Source organism: Meriones unguiculatus, chromosome 11, assembly GCF_030254825.1.
Source record: "Meriones unguiculatus strain TT.TT164.6M chromosome 11, Bangor_MerUng_6.1, whole genome shotgun sequence".
NCBI classification, from domain to species: Eukaryota; Metazoa; Chordata; class Mammalia; order Rodentia; family Muridae; genus Meriones; species Meriones unguiculatus.
The window spans coordinates 60,597,888-60,623,318 of record NC_083359.1 but is presented as its reverse complement, the minus strand read 5'-3'; the positions used below and the strand labels follow the sequence as shown (position 1 = coordinate 60,623,318).

The 25,431-nt window shown below is 35.3% G+C and overlaps 1 protein-coding gene across 3 annotated transcripts in view; it reads right to left on the bottom strand.

Moving 5' to 3' along the window:
• Dennd1b (DENN domain containing 1B) overlaps positions 1 to 25,431 on the bottom strand; it is a 235,996-nt gene that overhangs the window by 85,668 nt on the left and 124,897 nt on the right. For all 3 annotated transcript variants that reach the window (XM_060364394.1, XM_021649456.2, XM_021649457.2), the window contains 3 exons: positions 15,874 to 15,974; positions 10,429 to 10,474; positions 5,489 to 5,590 (listed from right to left, as the gene is read on the bottom strand). In XM_060364394.1, the coding sequence (XP_060220377.1) occupies positions 5,489 to 5,590; positions 10,429 to 10,474; positions 15,874 to 15,974 (249 nt within the window). The remainder of the gene's footprint in view (positions 1 to 5,488; positions 5,591 to 10,428; positions 10,475 to 15,873; positions 15,975 to 25,431) is intronic.

Genomic DNA, 25,431 nt, shown 5'->3' with positions numbered 1-25,431 from the left:
CAATTAAAGTTTAGAACAATTCTGTGGAAATGTGCTCAGTATTACACTCCACAACACTGTCTTCAGTATGCATGAGTCAAGGCTTGATAGGACTAGAATAAATTGGAGACTACTTTGAAAGATGAAATGAAAGTTTGCCACTCCTAATTAGCAGCAAGGAAGCAGAGAAGCACACTACTAATACAGTGCATGGGGAGAGCTTTAGAGAGAGGTGGGTGACATCTTTTGAAATGAAAGGCTTGAGGAAGTCAGTGGAATCCATGAGTGCTTACAGCCACTAAAAGTAGCAAACAATAAATCAACTTCATAAATAACAAAATAAAGAGATATAAAGAGGGAAGTCCCTAAAGCTTGGGCTGGCTCTTATTCAGATGAGAGAAAATAAAAATCTTTTGAAACAGTCACGAACACATCTAAACTTGGGGTGGGGGGAGGTTTCTATTTTTCCCCTCTCCTCTTTTATACTTAAGCATTATATATTTAACCTATACCGTGAGTATAAAAAGAGTAGGGAAATAATAAAAGATATAAAATATAGAAAGGAGTAGGGAAATAGTAAAACCTATAATACTTTACTTACTAGCACATAAAAACTCTTATTTTACAAATGATCGCATGTAATAAAATAATTATTTAAAAGACGATAAATTTTCACAGATGATTAGAATGCTGTCGCTGTGTACATTTGTCCAGGTGAGAAATAAAATGTTATATAATAGGAAAAAATGCATTCTGGGTTTCTGTTTTGTTTCCATTATGAAAATCAAACAAATGTATCTTTATGTAACATTTTAGATAATAACTACATAGAGATTTTTAAAAGCAAACTTCTGTGTCAATCACTCGTCTGATGCTTACGATACAAAGCCCAATAGAGAGCTTCCAGGGCAGAGGCTTGCATAGCCGAGGCCAGAAGCCTGGTAACTGACCATGCCTATGCATGTACTTCTTTAGGGACACACTGAAACCAGGGTTGCTTCCTCAAATCTATCCGATACAGGAAATGTTCTTCATGTTACGCTATACTGAAATAAAGCTGTACTATCTTTCCAATATGGACCACTGCAAGCATTTGTTAGAGACCTCACTGACCATTCAGCACAATCAGGATTATAGCAGAGCTGTGACAAACCTGGAACTAATATCATCTTCTCGAGGGCCTTATCTTCTTTATAACACATACTGTGACATTTAACTTGGTAAAGCCTTCATGTTAACTTAGAGGATCTAGTCAATGAATTAAACATTTATTGATAATATTCATGGCCACAAGAGACTAATTTATATACTTAATAATTTTGAAGTTAATCCTCTGAAATAGCCAATCTTTTCTAAACTGATTCTCAAACAAATAAACTGTCTTAAATGTCGCTACTCAAAAATTGAACATGAATTCTGTGTTTGGTAGGACTTTCTCTATTTCTTGAGGTTCCTCATGATTTTTGGTGACTCAGCAATTTGTGTCTTTTCTTTTTCAATATCACAATAAAATCATTAGAGTATTCCTTCAAAAGATGTTTTAAAATGTCAGTGTAACTTGTAAGAGTTTGCATAAGACCATTTATAAGAAGTGTTTCAAAAAAATGTTTCCTGTTATTTTAGTAATTTAAAAGGTTTTATACCAAACATTGCTCTCCTATAACAGCCCATAAATTAGAATCAAATGAGTATAGAGTGGATGTTTGATATGTAATTTTAATTATACTAATTATTACACAGAATAACATTTAAATGCAGCAGATACTTTTACAAATCCTTATCATAGAAAATAATTATTCTCCAACAATAGTATCTGTAAGATGAAATATTTTAAAAACAGTGCTGAAAAATTTTAATCAAATAGATCAAGTTGCTTTTCCTTTAACAAGATGAGAATGGCACACTACTTCTGGATGAAACCAAATAAGGTAATCATTACTCGTAAGTGCCCATCACACTTACTGTGAGAACCTATGCTCTATTTGGAGCATAGATACAAGGACCAACCTCAGCCACTGAAATTCTAGCTAGTAACAGTATGCTTCCCATGCCTCAGTTTTCTTACCTAAAATAAAGACATGTTCTTTAATGAATTAAAATTATCTAAAGATAGTTATGCAAAAGCCACTTGCCCATTGCAAGGAATATTCTGACATAAGTAACTTTGTCAGATGTCATCTCTCAACAGCTTTCATCTACAGGACTTGGTTTATAATTGCTGATCTTAACATTCCTATAAGAATATATTCCCTAGAACATACTATAATTCTAATTATAAGCCTAATTTTCCAGCAAGTAAATGAGTTACTTTCTTACTTTATGAATAGTAACATTTTTCAAATTACTATAAAATATTAATAATGACAAAAATTAAAATGAGCAGTAAAACTAAAAACATAACATTTTAAACTTCTACATAACTGAACTAAATTTACGTATAAATATATGGAATGAGAGATTTCAATAGTTCATTTTCTGAAATTAAATTAATTCATTTAAAATTTCCCCTTTTAGATATAAGTGGACCTTTTTCCCCACTCTTATAAACACACTACAATAACACTAACTTTGATTGATGGCTACTTAGCCCTAAAGTTTATTTTTTTTTATTTCAATATACTCCAACTACATATGTTTGAAAATGTCTACGTGGAATATTACTAAAATCAAGTCACAATACATTCATACACAAGCTACAAAAGCATGTTTCAATGTGTCACCGTCTTTAAAAGTTTTTCTGTGAAATAGCACCCTTAATATCATTCCCAATAAAACATTTCGGTTCATTTTGTTTCATTTTGATGATCTAAATCTATAGTGAAATGATGAAATCAAAACACAAGTGTTCTTGTCAGAAAACAGGAAGAAAGGGGTTTATTTTTGCCTCTCAAATGGAAAACAAAGGATTCCTGAGGCTCGCCCTGATTTATTTTTCCAATTTTAAATACTTTAAGAGCAGCGGAAGTGCTACTGGCATGGTAGTATTTCTAACAGTCAATAAATCTAAAATATTATGTGTGAATATTGGAATGAAGCCATTAAGAAGATTACAGCATGCAACGCACCAGAGGGTCCACAAGAGAAAAGGGCTAGTAATTCAGGACAACTGTGACCACTGACCTTTGAGCAGCCATGGCCACTGGTCAATGTGGCCCAGTAATGGACTGCACATGCACACAGTTACCCAGCCTGTGATCATAATTTAAATGCTTTGGGGGAAGATTTTTTAAAGGAGCTCCTTTTAAATCTCGGTTAACTTATTAACTAATCAAACAATACCTTTCAGGCTTCAAAACTATTTATTAACGTAAACCACATAAAAATTGAGTTCTTCAGGATTTTTGTCAGATCTTACTTAAAACATTTGCCTTAAACTGTGTTGTAATACTTTATTGTATTTCCTCCAGAGTTCTAAAGGCCAGCCTTGAAAGACTCATAAAAATGAAAACTTTATTACAGATGCACTGAACAATCACCTAAAATATTTTAGAAATTCACTATAATTTTAAAACATCCCTATTTTCAACAAATGGTATTATTCTATCTCAGAGCTTTTATTTGCCGAGTCTTCAGCTGTCGGCAAGTCTGTGGCCTTCAAACAACAGCATCTCTGCCATTGCCTGGGCTGGCTTGCAATGCTCCTTTCACCTACATGCTCACAATGGCAGTCAGCCTGATGTGGTGCTGAGGAAGCCGATACTGACTCTTTTTTTGCATTTTGTATAACCTCATATTTGTATCTGTACATCTGGGAATGCTGTTTAGCATTCCTATACATTTAAATCAATATCTTAATTACAAAAAATTCTACAAGAGAAATGCTTCTTAGTGAAAAGGAATTCCCACTACACTGAGACTTCAAAGGCTCTTCCCACGGATCAAGCTCAGTGGACTATACAGATTTTAATATCGTGTCCAGAAAGGCTGAACTGAGTTCCTCTCTTTCTCCTCTTTGTAGTAAACAACCCTCCCTCCTAAAGCTAACAGTCGGAAATGTGCATACCCTAAGGAAAATGGTTTGAAAAGCTGGAATTCTATTTTCCTAACTATGTTTCTATCTAGTGAAAAAGTGTGTGGATAGATTTCTAAATGCATATTGAATTCCTCCTGGCACTCTACAGAATTCCATACCAAAGCATGTAGCTACATTAGGTTAAGAAGACAATATCAGCACCCAATGGTCTGCATTTGGATTATTTACATAATAATCCAACAGTTTTAATGTAGTGACAATTCAGTTCAGTTTAATGAATTTAAAGGTCAGAGAATGGTTTGGTCATTGATAAGCATAAGTAATTCTGCTTTGACATTAAACTCCCATTTTCCTATCACTGGCTATAAGAACAATCTAGGCTAGTACTGGTTTATTCCCTTAAATTAAATGTTTGTAATTTACCTTCTCAAACTTCCTAATAATGGAGAAAACTGAGATAAAATATATTGCAAGGTTTACTTTTAATTCTCAAATTTTAAAAAAACTTGAAAAGAATGGACACTTTGAGGGTTTTTTTTAATAAGGGAGTTATTTTAAACTTACAGTTATGCTATAAAGATATCTAAATAGTCATTAAATCTGTACAGAAATAGCAATAGTTTGAAATTTTACCCTAAAGAACATAAAAGCCAAAACTGCATTTTTACATAGACTATTTAATATGAAATACAGAATGTATCTATTAAGAGCTGCAAACACTGCACACACACACACACACACACACACACACACACACACCCTCCGTAAGATCAAAGAGCTGAAGAGAACCGGCACTTAATTTATCAGCTTTACAGACAAAAGACAGTTTTCGTCATTTCAAAAGGATCCGTTGTCTTTTATGACAAACTGGGTTTGCAGTTTAATTTACAAATAGAATTCTAAGTAAGCATTCTTTGCTCTGCCAAAGCAGATGACAAACTGTAGGTTTTTATTCTTGTGGCCCTCAGCAGGACAGGAAAGAGTAAAATAAAACTGAAATAATTTAGAAAAAACAAATAAATGTTTCAGAAAGTTGAGAGAGATCAAAGCCAGAATTTTCTGACCCCAACTGTACAAGCATTTCTTATTATATTGACCAGTGCCATCAGATCATTAATTAAAAGGAAAAGCGCTGGCAGGTGGCAGGGAAGCAAAAGCCGATAATTGGCCCCTTCTTCTTCTTGCCTTCAAAAACTCTCATTCTTCTGCAAGACATGCCACTAGGCAGACAGAATGCCTACTTTGTAATATAATGATTAAGATGAGATGAAGAGACTTGATGTTTAAAGAAACTCTGCCTAATGAATGCATCTAGCTTCTTAATTATGATCCCGTTCCTGCAATAAGGAATATGGTATTCCACTTAACATCTCAACTGCCAAAAGGTAAAAATGTTAAAAATAGAATCTGCATTGATTCTTCTTATAAACCTTGCATACACTGACTTTAAAGGTTCAGATACAAAGTAGAAAATAGTAACTTGAGGGTCCAGCAACAAAAACATTCTTGTTCACCACAGATATCCCTTGGACTTACCACATCACTGGGCAGGTTGCTCAAGTCATTAAATGGTGATTCTAAAGTGTTTGTGTCAACATTTAACACAACCACATCTTCCAATGATTTATTTTTCACTCTCTGTTTAAAAACACAATTATGGAAAAAAAAGTCTTGTTATATTTTTCTTACAAAATTATGATGAGTTTGGAAACAAAAAATTATCTTAGTGCATTCAGCTTAGGAAAATTAAAGAGGAAAATTCAATATTATAAAATAACATAAGCAACTTTACTTTCTGAGAAAGAAAATTTGACTATAATTTATTCAAAAGATTTGATTAAAAAGCTAAAAATAGAAAATTTCCTCATCTCATATCAAATTAATATAACTGCCAAAAGTTTAGTACAACAAAAACTTGGAAAATAGGCAGAGGTACATCAAAACATAAAAACTGCAGGCTTTATAATTTGAATGTCAATCCTATGATATGGTAATTTGTTTCCAGCTTTAAATCTACTTTAGCATAAATTTAGTGGAGAGACAATTAAAAGCCAATAACTGTGGCCACAGTATTAAGCTACATGCCAAGTGAGTAAATATTCCTATACTCTGTACCAATATGCATCAATGAGTAGGGCTGAAACTGAAATGGGAACACAGTGCAGAGATTACTAATATGTCATTTGTCCATTGTATCCTCACATGGATTTCTTTGTAAAGGAGGAAAATTTAAAAGTCCATCAGATTGACATATCTTCCCATGTTGTTTGAAAATCTAGTAAAGTGGTATTTCAATGAGTTTACAAATAACAAGTAAGTTATAAAAACTTTATCTAAGTTGTTTACCTAAAGAGGAATACTTATAGTTTTCTTGTTTCACATATCTACCAAATTACTGAATTCTGCTGTCACAACATTCTTCAGATGTAACTGATGCCTTCAAGAAATGAAATACAACCATGAATTCAGAATTCCACATTCATACAGGCTGAGAGGTGAAAGGCAATAAATAATTTCAGTGAAGTACTAAGGGCCTTTTATACAAAGCACTTAGTACTTTTAGTTAAATGAATGATTATCTTTTTCAGAGAGAAAGAGAGACAGAGACAGAAACAGAGAGACAGAGAGAGATCTATGTAGCCCTGGCTGTCCTGGAATACTATGTAGACCAGACCAATCTTGAACTCACAGAGATCCTCCTGTCTCTGCCTCCCAAATGCTGTGATTACAGGCATGTTCCACCAGCTAACTGCTTCCATTTCAAACTAGTTTAACCAATTATTCTATTACAAGTTGATTCTAATTCAAGTGCCTCTGACCCATTTTGGATCTCAAATCTTTGAGCATTTAGTAGAATGTGAAATTTCCTACAGAAATGATAAGTTGGGATGAGGAATTTCTATGTGCTTAGAAATCCACAATGTAGACTGTGCATTCTCAAGGCACATGGTTTTAACATGTCTTGTAAAAGACACTGAAGTTACTATAAACTCAGAGTTAAAAGATGGCTACCTCTAAGTTATTACCAAAAAATCATTTTTCTGGTAAGATAATTAACATTCTATAGAAATGTAGAAATATACTCATTTCCAAGCTTTCCCATGTATAAAAATATTTAAAAGGTTTAAATGCATAATTAAATACATATATTAACTATATTTTAATAGAACTTTATGGGCAAAATATATAATGCCACTTTAAGACATTTTAAATATGTCATATGATGACTATTTCACTTTTTTGTGGTGTTCTCATGCCAGAGGAACTGATATAACCCAGAAGACTAAATCTATTTTTCCCAATGAGAAATGAGTTTTTCTAAACACTCTAAAATAAAAGACTGTGTGTCACAAAGATGTTTTTGATGACATTAGTACAAAAGTCTGAGTAATAGTATCAACATGATATGGAGACTTTTTAAATTACTACTAGTTTTTAAGGCAGATAATAACATTAAATTTTATTCAAGGAACCACACAATAAAAGTAGAAAAAATCTGTTTGCTACTAATAGATAAATTAAAACTCTAATGTTAGAATAAATCATAATAGCAAAAGGGGAAACGTAGGTTAGAATTTAACTATCTTGAAAACACTGATAGCATTATACTTTGTTTCCTCCAGATCAAGTGTTAGCTGTGTCTTCTCTATCTAGGGATGTAAGTCAGAAATGGCACCTCTTCGTCTGTCTCATAGTTTTTATCTTATGCTTTTGTAGGGTGCAATTTAAAAGTAAATATATATTTTTCCAGAAAAATAAGAACAATTTGCTTGCCGCAGAGAGAAAGGCTGGTAAAAATAGTGCAGTCCTGGCGTGGCAGTCTCTCCGGCGTCTTGCAGATTCAGCCCTTGCGCACACTCGAGGCCGTGCACCTTGTGCACACTGATGTGCTGTGCTGGCACCGGGCAGCAATCACAGAGCCTCGGGAGGGTCCAGCCCTGCAGAGCCCTTCCACATGAAAGCAAGCAAGGCTGCCCGTGCATCTGCAGCATCTGAGGGTCTCAGCACTGCGTCAGCACGTAATTCCACCCACAGGTCTGGGTGTCAGGGAAAATAAAAACTGTTTCTCTTATCAGAAATAAGTTTGTACTTTGAAAAGATACATTTTCATCACTCCTTATTCACAACTATGGAAAAACAAGTGAAAGGAAATTTCTAAGAACATTAATTTCATGTGTTAGAACCTGGGGGTTTTTATACAATTAATAGTATTAGTTGAGACTGTTAGGACCAAAAAGAGGAGAAGGCTTTTTAGATTTCCTTCAAAAATAGTTTCAATTACTAAACAAAGGCAAAAAGTTACTCATTACTCATCTCTGTCTCATATATTACCTATACAAATATCTATATTCAGTTTAAAACATATGTATTATAAAATAAAAGCAAAAGATAAAATTTTAATTTAAGACTGTTTGACAGTGTCATAATAAAGAATGAACTATCATCTTACCGTAGCTTAAAGAAAGCTGCCAACTGATTTTTTTTTTTTTTTTATATTTATGACTGTATGTCTATGTGTCAGGAACTGGAACTGGAACTGGAGCTACAGATGGTTGTTAGATGCCTTTGGGGTGCCAGGAATCTCACCCCGTTCTTAAGGAAGAAGTGCTCTTAACCACTGAGCCATCTCTCCAGCCCCAAAGCACCTCATTTAAAGGAAGCTCAAATACATTTTTTCCTTCCCTATCAACAAGTTGAGCACAGGCTGATAAACAAGATAAGCACAACACAGAAACTTGGGAATGTCATGCAGTCTAAATCTGGCTCTAAATGTCCCACTTCATAAAAACAAAAAAACCAAAAAACCTGAAAGTTAGAATGCGTTTTTTCTTCACTATAGTATTTTTTTAAAAAGTACAAAAATCAATTTCAGAGAAAGATTGAGGGGAAAATTAATTATATTTTCATTTTTCAAAAAATTATTTTAAATTTAACCTCTTTTTAAGTGGCAAATAAGTATGTGACAAATTAAATAAAATACCTAGTATGCGTCCTCATCGACAATTTGTAAAAGCCTAGTTATTTGTTTTAAAGGCTGTTGTAGAAGCATTCCACACACAGAATTAACATAAGAGGTACTGTCTTCAACTTTAAATAATTTTCATCTCTAAGTAAATACTAAAAACTTATGTGTGCCATTAGTACATTTAGTGTAGAAATTATGAAAATTGATCTTTGTTACTTTTAAGAAAAAAATCCAAGCAATTAATTACATGAAAGTCAAATTTGGATTATATCATACCTGATCTTATCAGATCCTACCTATCTGTTCATGTTTCATTTCATACACTTCACCCTTGGCTTATAACAGTTTCTTAATATTAATAAAATATAAGGAGCCACAAATTTATCCAACTTCAATACTAAAAGCATATTAAACCTACTGAAATGCATTAGAATCTATACTTTAGTCCTGATAGAACAAAAGAATCATTGCATTAGCATTGGGGGGGTGGAAAGCTCCAAACCTGAGAATAGATAAAATTCTAGAATCAAAGCTTTTCTCAGGGATAGGACTCTGTCATAGTACAGAATCTTTTCTGATCAAAGCAAAGACTAGTGTTGGAAACTAGAGGAACCACACCTCACTCATCAGTGGGCTCATTAGCACTTGTGCTCATTATTAGTGAGTGTTATTCTGCACAATCAGCAAAAGAAAAATTTGTTTGAATGAAACTGACATCAGCTAGCATAATGATGCCCCTCAACTGACTCAATCTTACTTTTTAGCCTTTTGGTAATTTATATGCCAATCTTAGAAGAAGTCCTTTCTAAAATCTTACTGACTGTAAACCCAAGTGTTTAAAGTACAAGGAGTTCCAATTTAGGGATAAAATAAGCAACAAAAATAATTTTTAATTGATGTGATGACAACAGGAAATAAAAAACCCTACTAAATTCATCTTCTACAGCACGACTGAAACTTTGACCTTAGAAAGGATATTCTTGTTCTTCTCCTTAGTTCTGCCTGTCACAGCAGCCCCTATGCACCACAGGCTGGCAAGACTTGAATCACAAAAATGAGCCACTACATCAGAGTAATGTGTTTATCATTAGTATGCTAAACTCACAGCTTGAAAATCAACTGAGAAAGTGGAAATAATGAAGAATAAAAGAAAAAAAAACTGTTGGACTTGGTGAATCATAAACACAAAGTTTAACTTCAAAATATTGTCTTAAATATAAGCTATAAAAAAAAATCTCAAGTTGTAAGAGATCACTGTTCATCAGGGAACAATAATTTTAATATTTAAAAGCGACCATGTGACTTCAAACACAACCATTCCCAGAGGTTTCATGCCATTACAGGGCATAAACTGAAGTGATTTTAGTGGCTGAAAACATCCCCTTAAGCATATCCATAATGTCAACTTCGTACATCTTAGTATTAGCCAAATATGCTCTAAGTAAAAGTCCTTTATCTATTACTTCTAATTAATTAGTTTCATAACTTTCTTACTGTAAAATATACTCACCTCCATGAGACTGGAGTGTATTCCAATCAGGTATGGCATTGGGGCACTAAATTAAAAATATATGTGTGTATAGATTCATATAGTTCATTAAAACTGAAACAACATAAAAGTAATTCAAATGCTTAAAAACTAATTTCAAGTGCTCAGTTCTAACATAAGATACTACAGATATTCAAAATTATTCAATGTACAAAAGTTAAATTTCATCTTATAGGCTATTACTGTATTTAAGGCTGGATTACATGAAATTATCTAAATCAGTTATTATTAAATCAAAAGTTCTATACCTAAACATATTTTATTTAAGAAGACTACCAGGGTGTAGGTCACATTGAATCTTTTCCAAATAGTTGATAGCAAATATATTCTAAATAACCATCAAAAGTATCTGTATTCCTTTTACACATATTTCTCCTTCATTTTGAATGTTTCTGTTATTTTAATGGGTATTTTCTGCCTGTCATGTCACTCAATACCTACTGTGTCAGTCCACCACTGAGGCACCAACTGTTTGCCTCATCATGTTTTCACTGTTCTAGAACTGTGATGCAGACACAGTAAGTGCCCGTGTCCCTCCCCTCAGGAACCTTCAGAGTCTTCTTTTGTTGTTACTAATAGTGATTGTAAGAAAAGTCTAAGACTTTCAATGTTAATGATTTTAAATTAATTAGCTCAAGTCATGATTTCGGGAGGGTACCAGATCCAGGCACTAGGAAAGAAACTTAGACACAGTTTGAAACAATGTAAATGGGATACATTTTCTCCTGGATCTTACACTGTAGCAAAAAAAAAAAAAAAAAAAAAAAAAAAATACAGATACTAAATCATTTTAGTATGTCACATATGAATCACGTAAATGTTAAAAAATTGTTAGGAAATAGAAGGTGCAAAGTATTCATTTTGAAATTTCAAACTAAATTATAAAAAATACTATGAGGACAGGCAGATGGTTATGAAAATAATAAATAATAGAAGATAATTTTAAAAAACACACTTGGGGAACCCTTCTATAGATATCTCAGACCTTTAACCTTTTGTTCTAATGAAAATTCTTTTTCTCAAAAGCTACAATGTTCTGAGCATCACTGCCATTACCCAGAACTGCCCAGCCTCCTGCATGTGCACTTCACTGCAGGGAAGCAGGAAGAGATGATGCTCACAGTCACCGTCACCAGTCCAGATGTCTCACGTCATCTCAGAAAGTTCAAAATTTAGTTAAGGATGAATAACAGTAATACATGTATCCAGAATCCCAGAATCCATAAGTTATGTTGTTTCTCATTACTATGTACATGCAACATTTCATTACTACTATATTAATTCTCATTCCCGGTTGCCTTTGCTTACTGTAGCCTTGTTCCTTCACATTCTTTTAAAACTCTACACATCTGACCATCTGGATGGAGTTGGTGGGATATTCTGGAAACTCCCCTTGACTACTTACTTGTCTCATCTCCTCTAGAACTAACAGATTTTCTACCTTCAAAGGGAAAGAGAAACAATGTGGACTGTTGCACCTTTGTTGGCAGAAGGGAAAATTATTATTGCTCTAGTCCTAAGGGATCTTGTCTCTTCTTCTTGACTCCATAGAAGACATAAAATGCAGATCACTACCCACAGTTCTAAGGGCAGCTTTGGGCAACTGTAACAAAACAAGCTGGGCAGCTATCAGTATCTTAAATATGGCACGTCCACCAAAACTCAAAAATAGCATAGCAACATTAAAATCACTATGTGAACTTCCAGTTCCCCTAAGGTTTAGAATATCTTAACAAAAACATTTATAACACAAAAGCCCACAGTAACTCAAACTCCAAAGGATGTTTTAATAAGTGTTAAAATACTCAAGCCTTGTAAAACTAAGGAGTAGTATATCCATCTTTAAAATGTTGGACAAACACTGAGTAGACTGGCATTTCACAAAACTGGAGTCTAGCAAACTAATAATCATAGGAAATACATTCATAGAAACTCTTCAAAACTGTTTCTGAAAGCTATTTGCCTTCTGAGATACAATGATATGTTCATATAAATTAAACTAGAATTAAAATAATATAGTAACAAACTCCTAAGACAAATGGGATCACTGAACATTGCTATGTAGTTTATTTTTTCTCACTAATTTGTAGCAAAATCCAAACTGCACAGATGCTAGAACTAAAAACACTAGAGTATAATTTTCTAAAATCATTATATCTGACAGAATGTAGTGTTTATAGAGTCAAACGGATAGCTGTTTCTTTCCCACTAGACTGGATATATCCTACTTGGCATGAGCCAAATCTCAGGGAAAGTCATTTTGTGATCCCAGCTGGCCATCCTACTTTGGTGAGGGTGGTGGTACATCAAGAAGAGTTCAGAGTTGACACAGATGCGCTATTATCCACATATGACACAGTGTCAGGTGCTCTTTTCTGTGGTACTACTTAGAAAAGAAAATACAGATGGCTCAAAACTGTTTCTTCTTTGTGGTAGAATCTTTACTCAAAATCGCTTTTCTTTTTTCTTTCTTAAACTGACTTACAAAGAACCTACCTTGACACATACTATTGCAGCAATCAGGGAGGTCTGAAAGAACATGTTTGTTTTGTTTAATTTCCTTCTTAGAAGCCAAATCTGAATATTTTAAAAAACTAATCAGAAAAGCCAAGTAAAAGACTAACTTACGCACTGCTTGAGGAGATAAGAATCTGTGATAATCTTGGTGGTCTTACAGCCACACTTCCTCTTATCTACTTATGGATCCAGGGAGTTTTTAAGTGTTTCACAATACATGTGCCATATTGGAGTCCAGTTATTTTGCTTGATTAAGAGAAAACACTTTCTCCTGAGAGATTTTCTGACTCTAGGAAGAGCTGTCCACTACTGCTCCAGTTGCCACCCACGTCTCTTTAGTGTGGCCCTGCTACAGCAAATACAACGTTACAGAATTACTCTAGACTTAGATGTGCACACAGAGGTACATGGATATGCATATGTTTCTTCTGGTGAATAAAAAAAGCTTATTCGTTGCATAATGTATTCATAGCTTGCCGAGTAGGTGGTCTTTAAATGGTGGGTGGGTGGGTGGGTAGATAGATAGATGGATGGGTGAAGTGTTAAGACTGTCAAAGGACCAAGTTGTGATATTCATGTATGGTCACAAGAGGGCATTATGGTTCTCCAAAGTCTATGGCACGTCACCAACACCAGGTGTAAACACAGAAATGTTATGTGGATCAACTATTTCAACAATTGAAATATCCCAATCACTTTGGAAAGTTAAGCAAAATACATGTATTCCTCAAAAAACTGCAGCCCAATTTGGAACTTGATGTGAATTATTTGTTCTATTACCTTGATATTCATAAGACAACTTATGTTTTTCTTCCTTCAGCAAATATCAGTATGATCCTAATATCAAGAATATAAATGGAGGACAAATTTTTCCTAGGAAACTGCTCACTCTATCATATTTTCTGATGATAGAAAGGAGTTGCTTAGATGAATAGACAAAAGCTGGGACTATCATATGACTTGTGGCTCATAAAGTTTCAAGTAATTTCTTGTTTGGACATTCATCTCGACTCAGAACCAGTGGGTACCCGGCATGGAGGCTGTTAGAACTTGGCCTAAGGACTATTTCCAGCACTGGAACAAGCAAGCAACAAGAAAGAAAAGGGGAAAGAGCTTTTTCACTCTTAGTGGAAACAGCAGTAAAGACTTGAGGCAGGGTTAGAATCAAGAAAACAGTTCTGGAAAGAACTGGTGCATTGCTGAATACTTTAAAATAACATTTTAAATATATAATACTACAGAGAATCAAGTTTAGAGGTTGGCCAGAACATTTTCACAGAAAAATTATGATACAAATAGTTTTGCAAAATGCAATTCTAATCCTATAATTAGTTCTCAAAAATCAGCTTCATTGTCTAAGACTTTTAGAAAAGAAAATTTTACATGTTTAGTTACAGAATGTTGTATACAAAAATCTATTGTTTATGTCAACATGAACAAACTGCATTCTCTGCCTTTAAGGAGGAAAAATATTTTAAGTGTGGTGGTCAAAGGAAAATTCTAAAATGCATAACAGAAAAGCTTACTTACTGATCTGGCTTTATACTGAGATTTGTGTTTGTGTTACACTTCACAATATAATTAAATTACATCCTGTAGTATACAAAAGTATTTTTCCTTTCAAGTTCCCCAAGGAAAGAACAGCAGTAGTGAGTCACTGGGTACCTACTTCACAGCATGAGCAATACTGCTGCTACACTATAGAAACACACTCTACAGCAGTGTAATCAATCTGGACAAGTACATGCATTGTTCTGAAGAAGACTAGTCATAGAAACTTAATGTAACACCTACCAACCATGTGTAGAAACATTGTGTATTTAAATAATAACAATCCTTAAATACCTTTAAATAATGTTTTTCATGATAATTTTAAATAAGTATATTATTCGAAAGAACTTTGATTTTTACTAATAGTAGTTTTGATATAAGGAAATCATCAATACCAAATGATTTTTCTTCTTTCTCTCTCTCTCGTTCTGTGTGTCTGTATATGTATGTCTGTGTATGTGCATGAGTATGAATCATGCGTGTATACAAAGGCATGATTTGGAGAAAGATTTCTTAAAAATTACGCTATGCCTGCATGCAATAATATGATAAAAACAATTCTTGACCCTCCAGTACCAAAACTGCTGCGTTGCAGTCTAGCTCTTGTGTAGCTTCACCATCCACAATCAAAGCCTCTGCTCTGGAGTCTACTCCTTGTCTACTCCTTGTCTGGCCCTGCTGAATGCAAGCCTTGCTAGATTCCAGTCAGGGAGAACAAGGAGGCCACTGGCCGTTGTTCCAGCTTCTAGTGGCTAAACTCAGATTACGGAGCTCACTGGGAGCTGTTTCTAAAGCCAGCCAGTTCTCACAAATACTCTCACACTTTCCACACTCTTTCTCATGATTGCTTTAGGCTGACACTTGGCTTCATACCAGACTCTGACAAATTCTTCTCTTAGAAGTAACCACATTGACAATACTGTTTTCAGGTTACTACTAAGTGAGGATGTGAAAGGAAAGGTTGTCACCACTTACCCTGATAGAGGCAATGGGATTATGGGTAGATTTGATAGAAAAATGCTGATACCTGGAAGACTGTTCTGACACCAGAACCCTTGTATTATCTTTGAGCCACAAAATAAAATTGTATTTCTTACTTACACATCTTTTTTTCTAAATGACTACATAAGAAACTTGTAAAATTCAAAGACTATGCTTGCCAATAGATTTCTGTTATCTTTGGAAAGAATACTGACACATATTGAAGTACTCTTTAATACTTACAACTAATCTGAAAGTCAGGTTTCTGTGGTTTCTTTAATCTCTACTGGCTACAATATAGATACTTTTCTACCGGTGAGATCTAGTCTTAGAGGAGCCTGGCAAGGGCCAGCTTACCAGCAGTAGTCCAGCAGGTGCGGAGGAAGCACGGGGATGTATATGTGCTGCCAGTGCATCGGGTAGAGCAGAGCAGCCGATCCATGGAGACAGGCAGTTAACTAGAATTCACAGAAGGGTAACAATTATGAGGAGCTGCTGACCCTCTAAGCAAAAAGGCATATTCAAGGTAACAAAGATGAGTGATCATCACAGAACAATTTACACAGTGACATAGCTCACACTGTTTTCACCAAGTGTACATGTAGAAGGCTGCCTCAAAGGTCCCTCTGAAAAGCACACAAACAGCAAAAGGGGTTTCTTGGGAATCATATGCAAATTGTTATATTCAACTTGATACCATAGTTAGGGTTAAATTTTGGACCATAAATAAAAGTTGAACTGAAAAAAAATTGGTGAGTCTCTTAGAAAATATTGCAGGAAATGACACTTTGTGCAGCACAGTTTGCGCATCACTCAGATTAATACAACACGATTAAGTATGGGAAGAAGAGAGGCTGAACGCTCCTGAGGGATATCATTAGGGCAAATTGCCAAAGAATGAAACATGAGCCAGTCAGGAGAGTCTGGAAGCCGTGCTAATACCAGGGGACTTAAATGTTCGACAGTTGGAGCTTCAGTAACGTGTGAACTGTGGCTTACGGTATCAAGAGACCCTGTTCACTGACACATAGAATGTCACTATTGACCAGCGAGCTGCCCAAGCTTGACAGCTGTACTACAGGAAGCCAAGTATATCATAATTTCGTATTTAAACTGCTCATTCCAGATTAACATTTTGTTTCCTAGCTTTATATCGCAGCAGCTGCAATTACACTGTTGCTACTTTAGAGGTAATTGCCATTTTAATTGTTGTGTTTTGGCAAGCAGTTAATTAAAAATATTTTAATACTTAACAAAGAGATACCACTTTTTTCCCTCTCCTGGCTAATCCCTATTTTAAAAATTACTGTACTTATAAAGTATATTTTTAGTGATTAAAGGAGTAATTAAACAAATGTTGTTTTTCATTGTTTTAGAGTTTTATTATAGTCTCCATTTCAAGGTTCCCAATTAAGTCATTTTAATTACCTTGAAAGTAAGAATTTTTTTATCAACTATATGAAAATGAAGCACAAACTTTCCAAAAGAAAATAGCTGCTTTTTTTTAGGAGAAGTTAACATATACACACAATAACTACATCTAAAACAGTACAGGCACACAAAGCCGGCAACGTTTCATTAGCAGTACCACTGTGCTACATGTAAATATAAAATAGCTGCATTCAATAAAAAAGTCAATTACGATAATTGATCTAAAATAAAAACATGATTTTCAATCACCCTTAGCATCTATACTATATATTATCCAGTCAAGACTTTTTATCAATGTTAGGTGACAAATCATGCTATCTGACTCAAATGTACTATCTGATACCAACACACAAGCACTCCAGAGCCTTGCATACAAGCTTGCTAGTTTATCACAGCATTCTCTCAATAGATAATACTTTTAATTCCTTAATTACAGCAAATATTATGCCACTAGGAGGCATTCAAATACTTGTGTTTAACAAGTACAGACCAAGGATCTGAGTAGGTTACAGAGCAGGCTGGAGGCTGAACATGAGACTGAACTACATACTCTGTCAAAGTCTCCAAGAGCTTTTAGACACTGGTTGGGAACTTTGCGTTTTAAGGTTTTATAAGCTAAAAAGATCTTTGAAAGGCAGAGTCATGTACTTTCTTCATGTGGGAACAAATAACTTGTAACATCTCATTTAAAATGTTAAAAAGAAAGTTTTCCTTTCTTATTGAGAAAAGAAATGTGAAGCCATAAGAAAAGCTCTCGTCACAATGAGGAGCTGCTGTGAGGACAAGTTTCACCGAGTGCGTGTAATGTGAATAAACACCAGATGCCCCTACCCATAAGCCGGCCATCCCTAAACATGTTACTCAACAGTCACCAGCAAGCAATGGCATTATGTGGCAGAATGGGCTGGCTTCTTAGAAGATGGCTTTGAACACCATAAATCCTGAGTCACAAATCCTTGCACTGTTTAGTATTTGCAAAGGATACTCTTGCTAATCAGGTCTACCAGAGAAGAATTAAGTCATAAAACCCTTGGATACTTCCAGACAAGGAAGTAGGGACAAGGAAAGGTAAGAACATGGGATGTGTGTCTGGCTTAGGAAACTACACTGGATCACGTGAATGAACACAGCTTAGTCACTCACTTTACATCAACTGCAGACTTAGGTAGATGTACCTATAAGGAACCAGACTTCCTAATGAGAGCAATTTTAATAAGAAATTGATCATAAGTGCAAGACATTCGAGCACATACTTATGAAGACAGAAGGCCAAAGAAAATCCAATATTCACTATTCACCCAACAGTACACAGAGCTATAAAATTTTAAAAATTGAGCAATTATGATAGAATAAAATTGAAAAGAAGACAGAGGGGCTGGAAAGATGGCTCAGAGGAGTTCCTGAGTTCAATTCCTGAAAAAAAAACAGTAAAGTTACAAATAAAGAAAATCAAAATTATGGGGCTACAACTAGGATGTAAAGTGAATTAGAAAAAATATGGAAAAAAAGAAATAGCTGAAAATAAAATAAATTTTATAAAGTAAAATCAAAATTATAAAGAAATAAAACTAAGGAATTAAATATACATATGTAGGTTGCATGAAATCTCGCACCCAGTTTACCAGACATAGAGCTGTGAGATGAACAAACCGCATAGCCTAAATGCCTACTAACCTCACCTGGTCTCAGGTGACTGACCTTTAACATAGGAAGTTGACAGTAGATGGTGTAAGCACTGTTAGTCACCGGTCAAACACTCCTTATTCTTAGATGAAATCAATTCTAGTATTTCATATTTTTAGTAAAAGATTATCTGACCCAGGTTGGTCATAGTATATATAGTCCACCAAAATATATCCAAAGATTGAGTCTAAATGTTTTAAAGCCAAAGACAATAATTCAAATAACCCAATTAAAAAATGGGGTATGGAGCTAAACAGAGAATTCTCTTTAGAAGAATATAGAATGGCAGAGAAACACATAAGGAGATGTTCAACATCCCTAGCCATCAGAGAGATGCAAATCAAAACGACCCTGAGATTTCACCTTACACCCATCAGAATGGCTAAGATCAAAAACTCAAGAGATAACATGTGCTGGAGACGCTGTGGAGAAAGGGGAACCCTCCTCCATTGCTGGTGGGAATGTCAACTGGTACAACCACTATGGAAACCAATCTGGCACTTTCTCAGACAATTAGGAAGAGTGCTACCTCAAGATCCAGCTATACCACTCCTAGGCATATATCCAGAAGATGTTCAAGTACACAACAAGGACATTTGCTCAACCATGTTTGTAGCAGCTTTATTTGTAATAGCCAAAACCTGGGAACAACCGAGATGTCCATCAACAGAGGAGCGGATACAGAAACTGTAGTACTTTTACACAATGGAATACTACTCAGCAATTAAAAACAAGGAAATCATGAATTTTGCAGGCAAATGGTGGGATCTAGAAAAAAATCATCCTAAGTGAGGTATCCCAAAAGCAGAAAGACACATATGGTATATCCTCACTTATATAGACCTATAAGATAGGATAAACATACTAAAATCTGTACAACTAAAGAAGATAAACAAGAAAGAGGACCAGGGGTAAGATGATCAGTCCTCATCTAGAAAGACAAAGGGGATGGACATTGGAAATAGGAGAAAACAAGTAACAGGACAGTAGCCTACCACAGAAGGCACCTGAGAGACTCTACCTAGCAGTGTATCAAAGCAGATGCTGAGACCATAACCAAACCTTCAGCAGAGTGTAGGGAATCATATCAAGGAAGGAGGAATTAGTATATCCTAGAGGGGACAGGGAGCCCCACAAGGTCCAAGTATATCTGAGCACAGGGGTCTTCTATGAGACTGTTTATCCAACCAAGGACCATGCAAGGATATAACCTACAACCCGTGCTCAGACATAGCCCATGGTAGCTCAGTATCCAAGTGGGTTCCCTAGCAAGGGGGAAAGGAATTGTTTCTGACATGAACTCATGAGCTTCTCCCCACCCCCGGAAGGAAGGAGCAGCCTTGCCAGGCCACAGATAAGGACATTGCAACCATCCTGAAGATACCTGATAAGCTAGGGCCAGACGGAAGGAGAGGATGATATCCCCTCTCAGTGGACTTGGAAGAGGGCAGGGAGGAGATGAGGGAGGGAAGGAAGGATTGGGAGGGAACGAGGGAGAGGGCTACAGCTGGGATACAAGTGAATGTACAAAATTATTTAAAAATAAAAAAATATTTAAAAAAAAGAAATCAGAAAAATCATAACATTTATTTGCTGACACTAGCAAAAAAAAATATGCGTACCTTCCATATGCCAATAGACAAAGACATCATACTGAACACATGGAGACCAGTCATCATCAAGCTTACATGTCATAGGGAAGACTAACAGTAAGGATATCATACCTTGGAAGTTGAGCATCCTCATATAAAATCTCTAAACCCCAAGGGCCTCTACATTTTTTTTAAATGGCAACATGATATTAAGTGGAAAACTCTACCCCTGACCTCAGGTAGCAGGTTTCAGTCAAAATGCATATATACAAAAAATACTGATTAAAATTACCTTCATGTTACATGCCCAAGGAACATACAAAACTTGAAAGAATTCTGTTTGTATTCTGATCCCACACTCAAATATTTCATAATGTAACTGAAAATATTCCCAGTCAAAACAATCAGAAACATCTCTGCCCCAAGTATTTCAGATGAAAGGTCATGTCAGTAAGAAATGCGATGAGATCTAAAGTAGGGTGAGTGTGAGAAGTCAGAGAAGCTTTGTAGACAGGATTGAAGGACAGCTCTGATATGACTGGAGGCGCCAAATGAAGTAGGAGGACAGTCTCCTGTGGAACTGGGGAGAACATTCTCGGCCAATGAGAGATGACAATCAAAACCTTGCATTAGAAATGTTTCTAGTCTCTGCACAGAGCAATTAGAGGCTATTGAGATTACACAGAGTACGCAGGAAGATGGCAGAATATGGGCTCAGGCAGGAAGTAGAAGCAGCTGCAGGGTAAGGCAAGGAAGGATTCTACATTTCAGTCTGTATGAGGTCTTTCCAAAACTTTAAAAAGAGTGAGAATCATGAAAATACAGTACTGAAAATGTTAAAAATAAAAACAATAAAAGAGTGTTGAGGGTCACAGTAAGTTACCAATAAGGAATACTATGTGAATTAAGCAAATAAGAGAAAAAAAACATATTCCAGGACATCTGTTTGAGGGGTGAAATTAGATCAATTTAACAAGCCAATGAAGAAGAATCATCTTTTACTTTACAATTGATTAATCTCTAAATTTAAAGAAAAACTATATCCCAATGGTCTTTCTGCAAATTAACACGGTCCAAGGTTATTGGCTGGCTAGTGGGAGAACTAATATTCTACACTGCTTTTCTACTGGTTAGTAGTTTCTTTAATCACAAAACTTTTTTTTTAATATCTGAATCGAGTGATGATTATAAAGAAATGTTTGGGGAAATGGCAATCTTATATATGGCAAAGGCAGTTTCACAACAAAACGCAGCCCTTCCATATCACCACTCATGCACAGCCTTTACCTTTATCATTACCTCCCAGCAGAGTGGCACAATTTCCAGTCAGGGAGCCTCCATGAATACACTATTTTTGCTACAGTCTTCTTCTGCTGTTGTACCATGTATATATAAGCAAGTTTCCAATCGTTCATACCCACCACTATACTACCATAAAACATTTATTAAATACTTAGCATAAGCCTACAAAGTATGCAGAAGAACTATAAAAGGAAACCTGCAAATTAAAAGGAAAAGAATAATCAAATAAATTGGACAGTTAGCCCTTGCTCATGAATAGGAAGACAACATTTTCAAGATATGAGCTCTTCCAAAACTGACAGAGTCAGTGCAATCAAAACCCCAGAACATTGTTCTCTATACATCAGTGAGATGACTACCACCTATATAAAAAGCAAAATACAGAATAGCAAGTACATTCTTGGAAGAGAGAAAGTTGGAGGACAGACACTATCTAGTTTTAAAACGTCAGGATAATGCTACAGTGATGAAGACAGGTTAATACTAGCAAAAAGCTCAGACGGATCTACAGGCCAGAAAAGATGGTCCAGAAATAGAGCCATATAAATACAGTCAACTGATCTTTGACAAGGAACCAAACACATTCAAATCAAGTAACAGCAGTATTTTCAACAGATAGTATTGAACAACCAGACATTGAAACACATCGAAAAATGTAAGTTGAGGCAAGCCTTATGCCTTTCACAAAATTTGACTCACAGAGATCACAGACCTCAATGTAAAATGCAAAGCCGTAAATATCAAAAAGGTAGCATAGGAGAAAAATCTACTTGCTCTTCAGCTTGACCTTTAGACATGATACATGTCAGAGAGACCTGAGAAGCTAAAATTAAAAACAAATGTATGTTCTAGGGGTTAAGAATCTAGCTCAACAGTAGAGCATTTTACCCACATGTGCAATCGTTAGCACCATAAAAAACAAACAAAACACCTACAGATAACATTTTGTAAAATATACTATCAATGAGTTGAAAGGAAAGAAAGAATTGAAAGAAGGAGGGAATGAAAAAGGGAGAAAGGGAGGAGGCACTGACTAGTAAACAGTGAAAGACACACCTGAAAAGGGGCTTTTGCCACACATATAAAAAGATATCTAGACCTCGCAATAAGGAAACCTAATAAACATAGTCTTGAGGCCTTAACATTCTTCATCAAACACACACAGATGGCAAATGATGTCACAAATCGTCAGGAAAAGGCAGACTCAAAAACACAATACCATGTCCACTGATGGCCACAGCCCACATCATTTATGGTGTGGATGCAGATGGAATGGCCACTCCAGAAGCCAGTTTGGAGGCTTGTTATTATTATTAAGATCTTTCTTAAATTAAACTACTATTTTATATTTCACTCTCTTCTCTGTTTGCCTAGGATGGCTTGATAGTTCACTAAGAAAATACTGTAGAATAGAAAATTTACAAACAAAAGACATTCATTATCAGAGATATGGAGGCTGAGAAGTCAAGATGCAGGAGCTGATAGATTCCCTGTGTGGTGGGAACGGCTTCTCTGCTCCACAGGTGGCACCTATGTTGCAACCATACATAAGGGAAGTTGGCGGGCAATTCTACTGCACCTCTTACAGAGGCACTAAACCCTCCCAGCCATGTTCTTGTCTCACTTACAGCTTCTATAGCTGTGATGAAATGCCATGACTGTGGGATCTCTTATAAAGGACAACACTTAATAGGGGCTGGCTTACAGTTTCAGAAATTTAGTCTGTTATCACCATGGTGGAACATGGAAGTGTGCAGGCAGACATGGTCTTAGAGAAGGATCTGAGGTTTCTACATCTTGGTCCACAGGCAGCAGGAGTCTAGTCCACACTGGGCATAGCTTAAGTATACGAGATCTCACAGTCTGCCCCCTCAGTGACACACCTCTTCCAACAAGGCCATACCTCTTAATAGCATCACTATTGGCTAAACATTCAAACACATGAGTTTATAAAGACCAAATCTATTCAAACCGCCATAGTTCTTATCTGACAATTTAATCAATTTCTAACCAGTAATATTGTCCAATTGAAAAGGTCTATGTATGAAATTGGGGGTAAGGGATCATGTTCCTACTACATAGGACAAACTCTGACACATCATTCTTGAAAATCCTTTCTACCCTCTTTCCGTCATATCCAAGTCCTTGGAAACTTCTAATTGCGTTATCTTGGCCACTGTGTTTGCTTCTCATACACCGTCAAATGATGCTAAACTGTTCTTGTTTTTATCCTTTAGATTACATTTTGTCTATATGGAGCTGACACAACACTTGTCATCTAGAACACAACGTACCAAATATGTATATTATTGGAACTGAAGCCACAGTAATGAACAAAATATGTGTCTCTGTCTTCAAGATGCTAATGTTTTTATTTTCTTGTACAATCCAACTTGCTGTAACTGCCACACTACCTATAAATGCTAGTACCCTCAAGCACAGTTCCTCCCTGCTTGTCCTTTGTCCTCTGTTACATACGCTGCTTTCTGCTTTCCAATTCAGGACCTGCTCAGTAGCAACTTGGGTTTGGCCAGAAAAGATCCATTTCCTTTTATTCCACTAAAAAGTTCTTTAAATCTTCCTGCCTGCCTTCTTTCCTCACAAGCATTGATATTACAAGTAGAGGACCATGGGATATCCATATGGATGAAACAACAATTACATGATTTGTGCATATTTTAAAAATAAAAAACTGAATGGAAAAATTCTATTTGTTACTAGAAAGAACTCTACAGAAACTTTTTATGTACATTAATTTTTCTTTATTTTACTTTAATAAACATGATTTTTACTCTAAAACTTGTTTCCTCTCAGTGTCTTTCTCCTTTCCATATAATACACACATATAGTAAATATATGTGTGTATTATATATTATATATAAATACATTATACATTATATTATATATTATATACTCTATATAAATATATCATAATATATCATATATCATATAATATATATAATGTAATAATATAGTATATACTACATAATCATATATAAATATATTTATTATATTATTATATTAACATAGTAATATGTATTATATATAATATATAAAAAACATACATATATATATACACACAAGCACAGATCTCATAGTTACATATTAATTATGTATACAATGTAGCCTTGACATGCTATAAATTCTTTTAAAGAATTCAGCTTTCTATGAACTAAAGTAACAAGAACCATCTTTCTATTTCACAAGAATCTACTGTGTGCTTTTCTTTGTAGCAGTGAATATAAAGGCTAGCCTTACTTTTTAATTCGACTGACCACCAGTGCCACAGGAACTGTATATGACTGGTTGCTGAATAAACTTGTCACATTGACACACTTAAAAAAAGCTTTTTTTTTTTGTTTTGTTTTGTTTTGTTTTTGTTTTCTGGAAGGAAAGTCTATTTAACCTGAAAGTCTTCTCTTTAAAAATATATCAAACTCCCGTAGAATGGAGGAAAGGCCCAGATGGAATGGAAGAGACCAAAAGCAGAAGGCTCTAAATCAACATGAGCAAAGCTCACACTAACTTACAGAGACTGAAGCAGCATGCACAGGGTTTGCAGGGGTCTGCACAGGTCCTCTGAGCCTAGTATAACTTCTACTTCACTGTTTTTATTGGACTCCTGAATGTGTGAATAAGTAGGTCTGATTCTTGTGCCCTCTCTTGGGCTCTTTTCCTTCTCAGTCTGTCTTGTCCAACTTGCATGTGATACTTTTTGTCTTAACTTGTTATACTTTAATGTTTTATATTTAAAATATATTAAGTCATTCCATTATAGTATTAATTAATATGCAAATTATATTTCCATACATCAAGTACGATTTAAAAGAAAAACTGAGTGTCCCTTAAGTGACTTTCGTGTGCCATTCTCCCTCCTCCATTTCCCATGCTCAGAGGGTGTGTCACA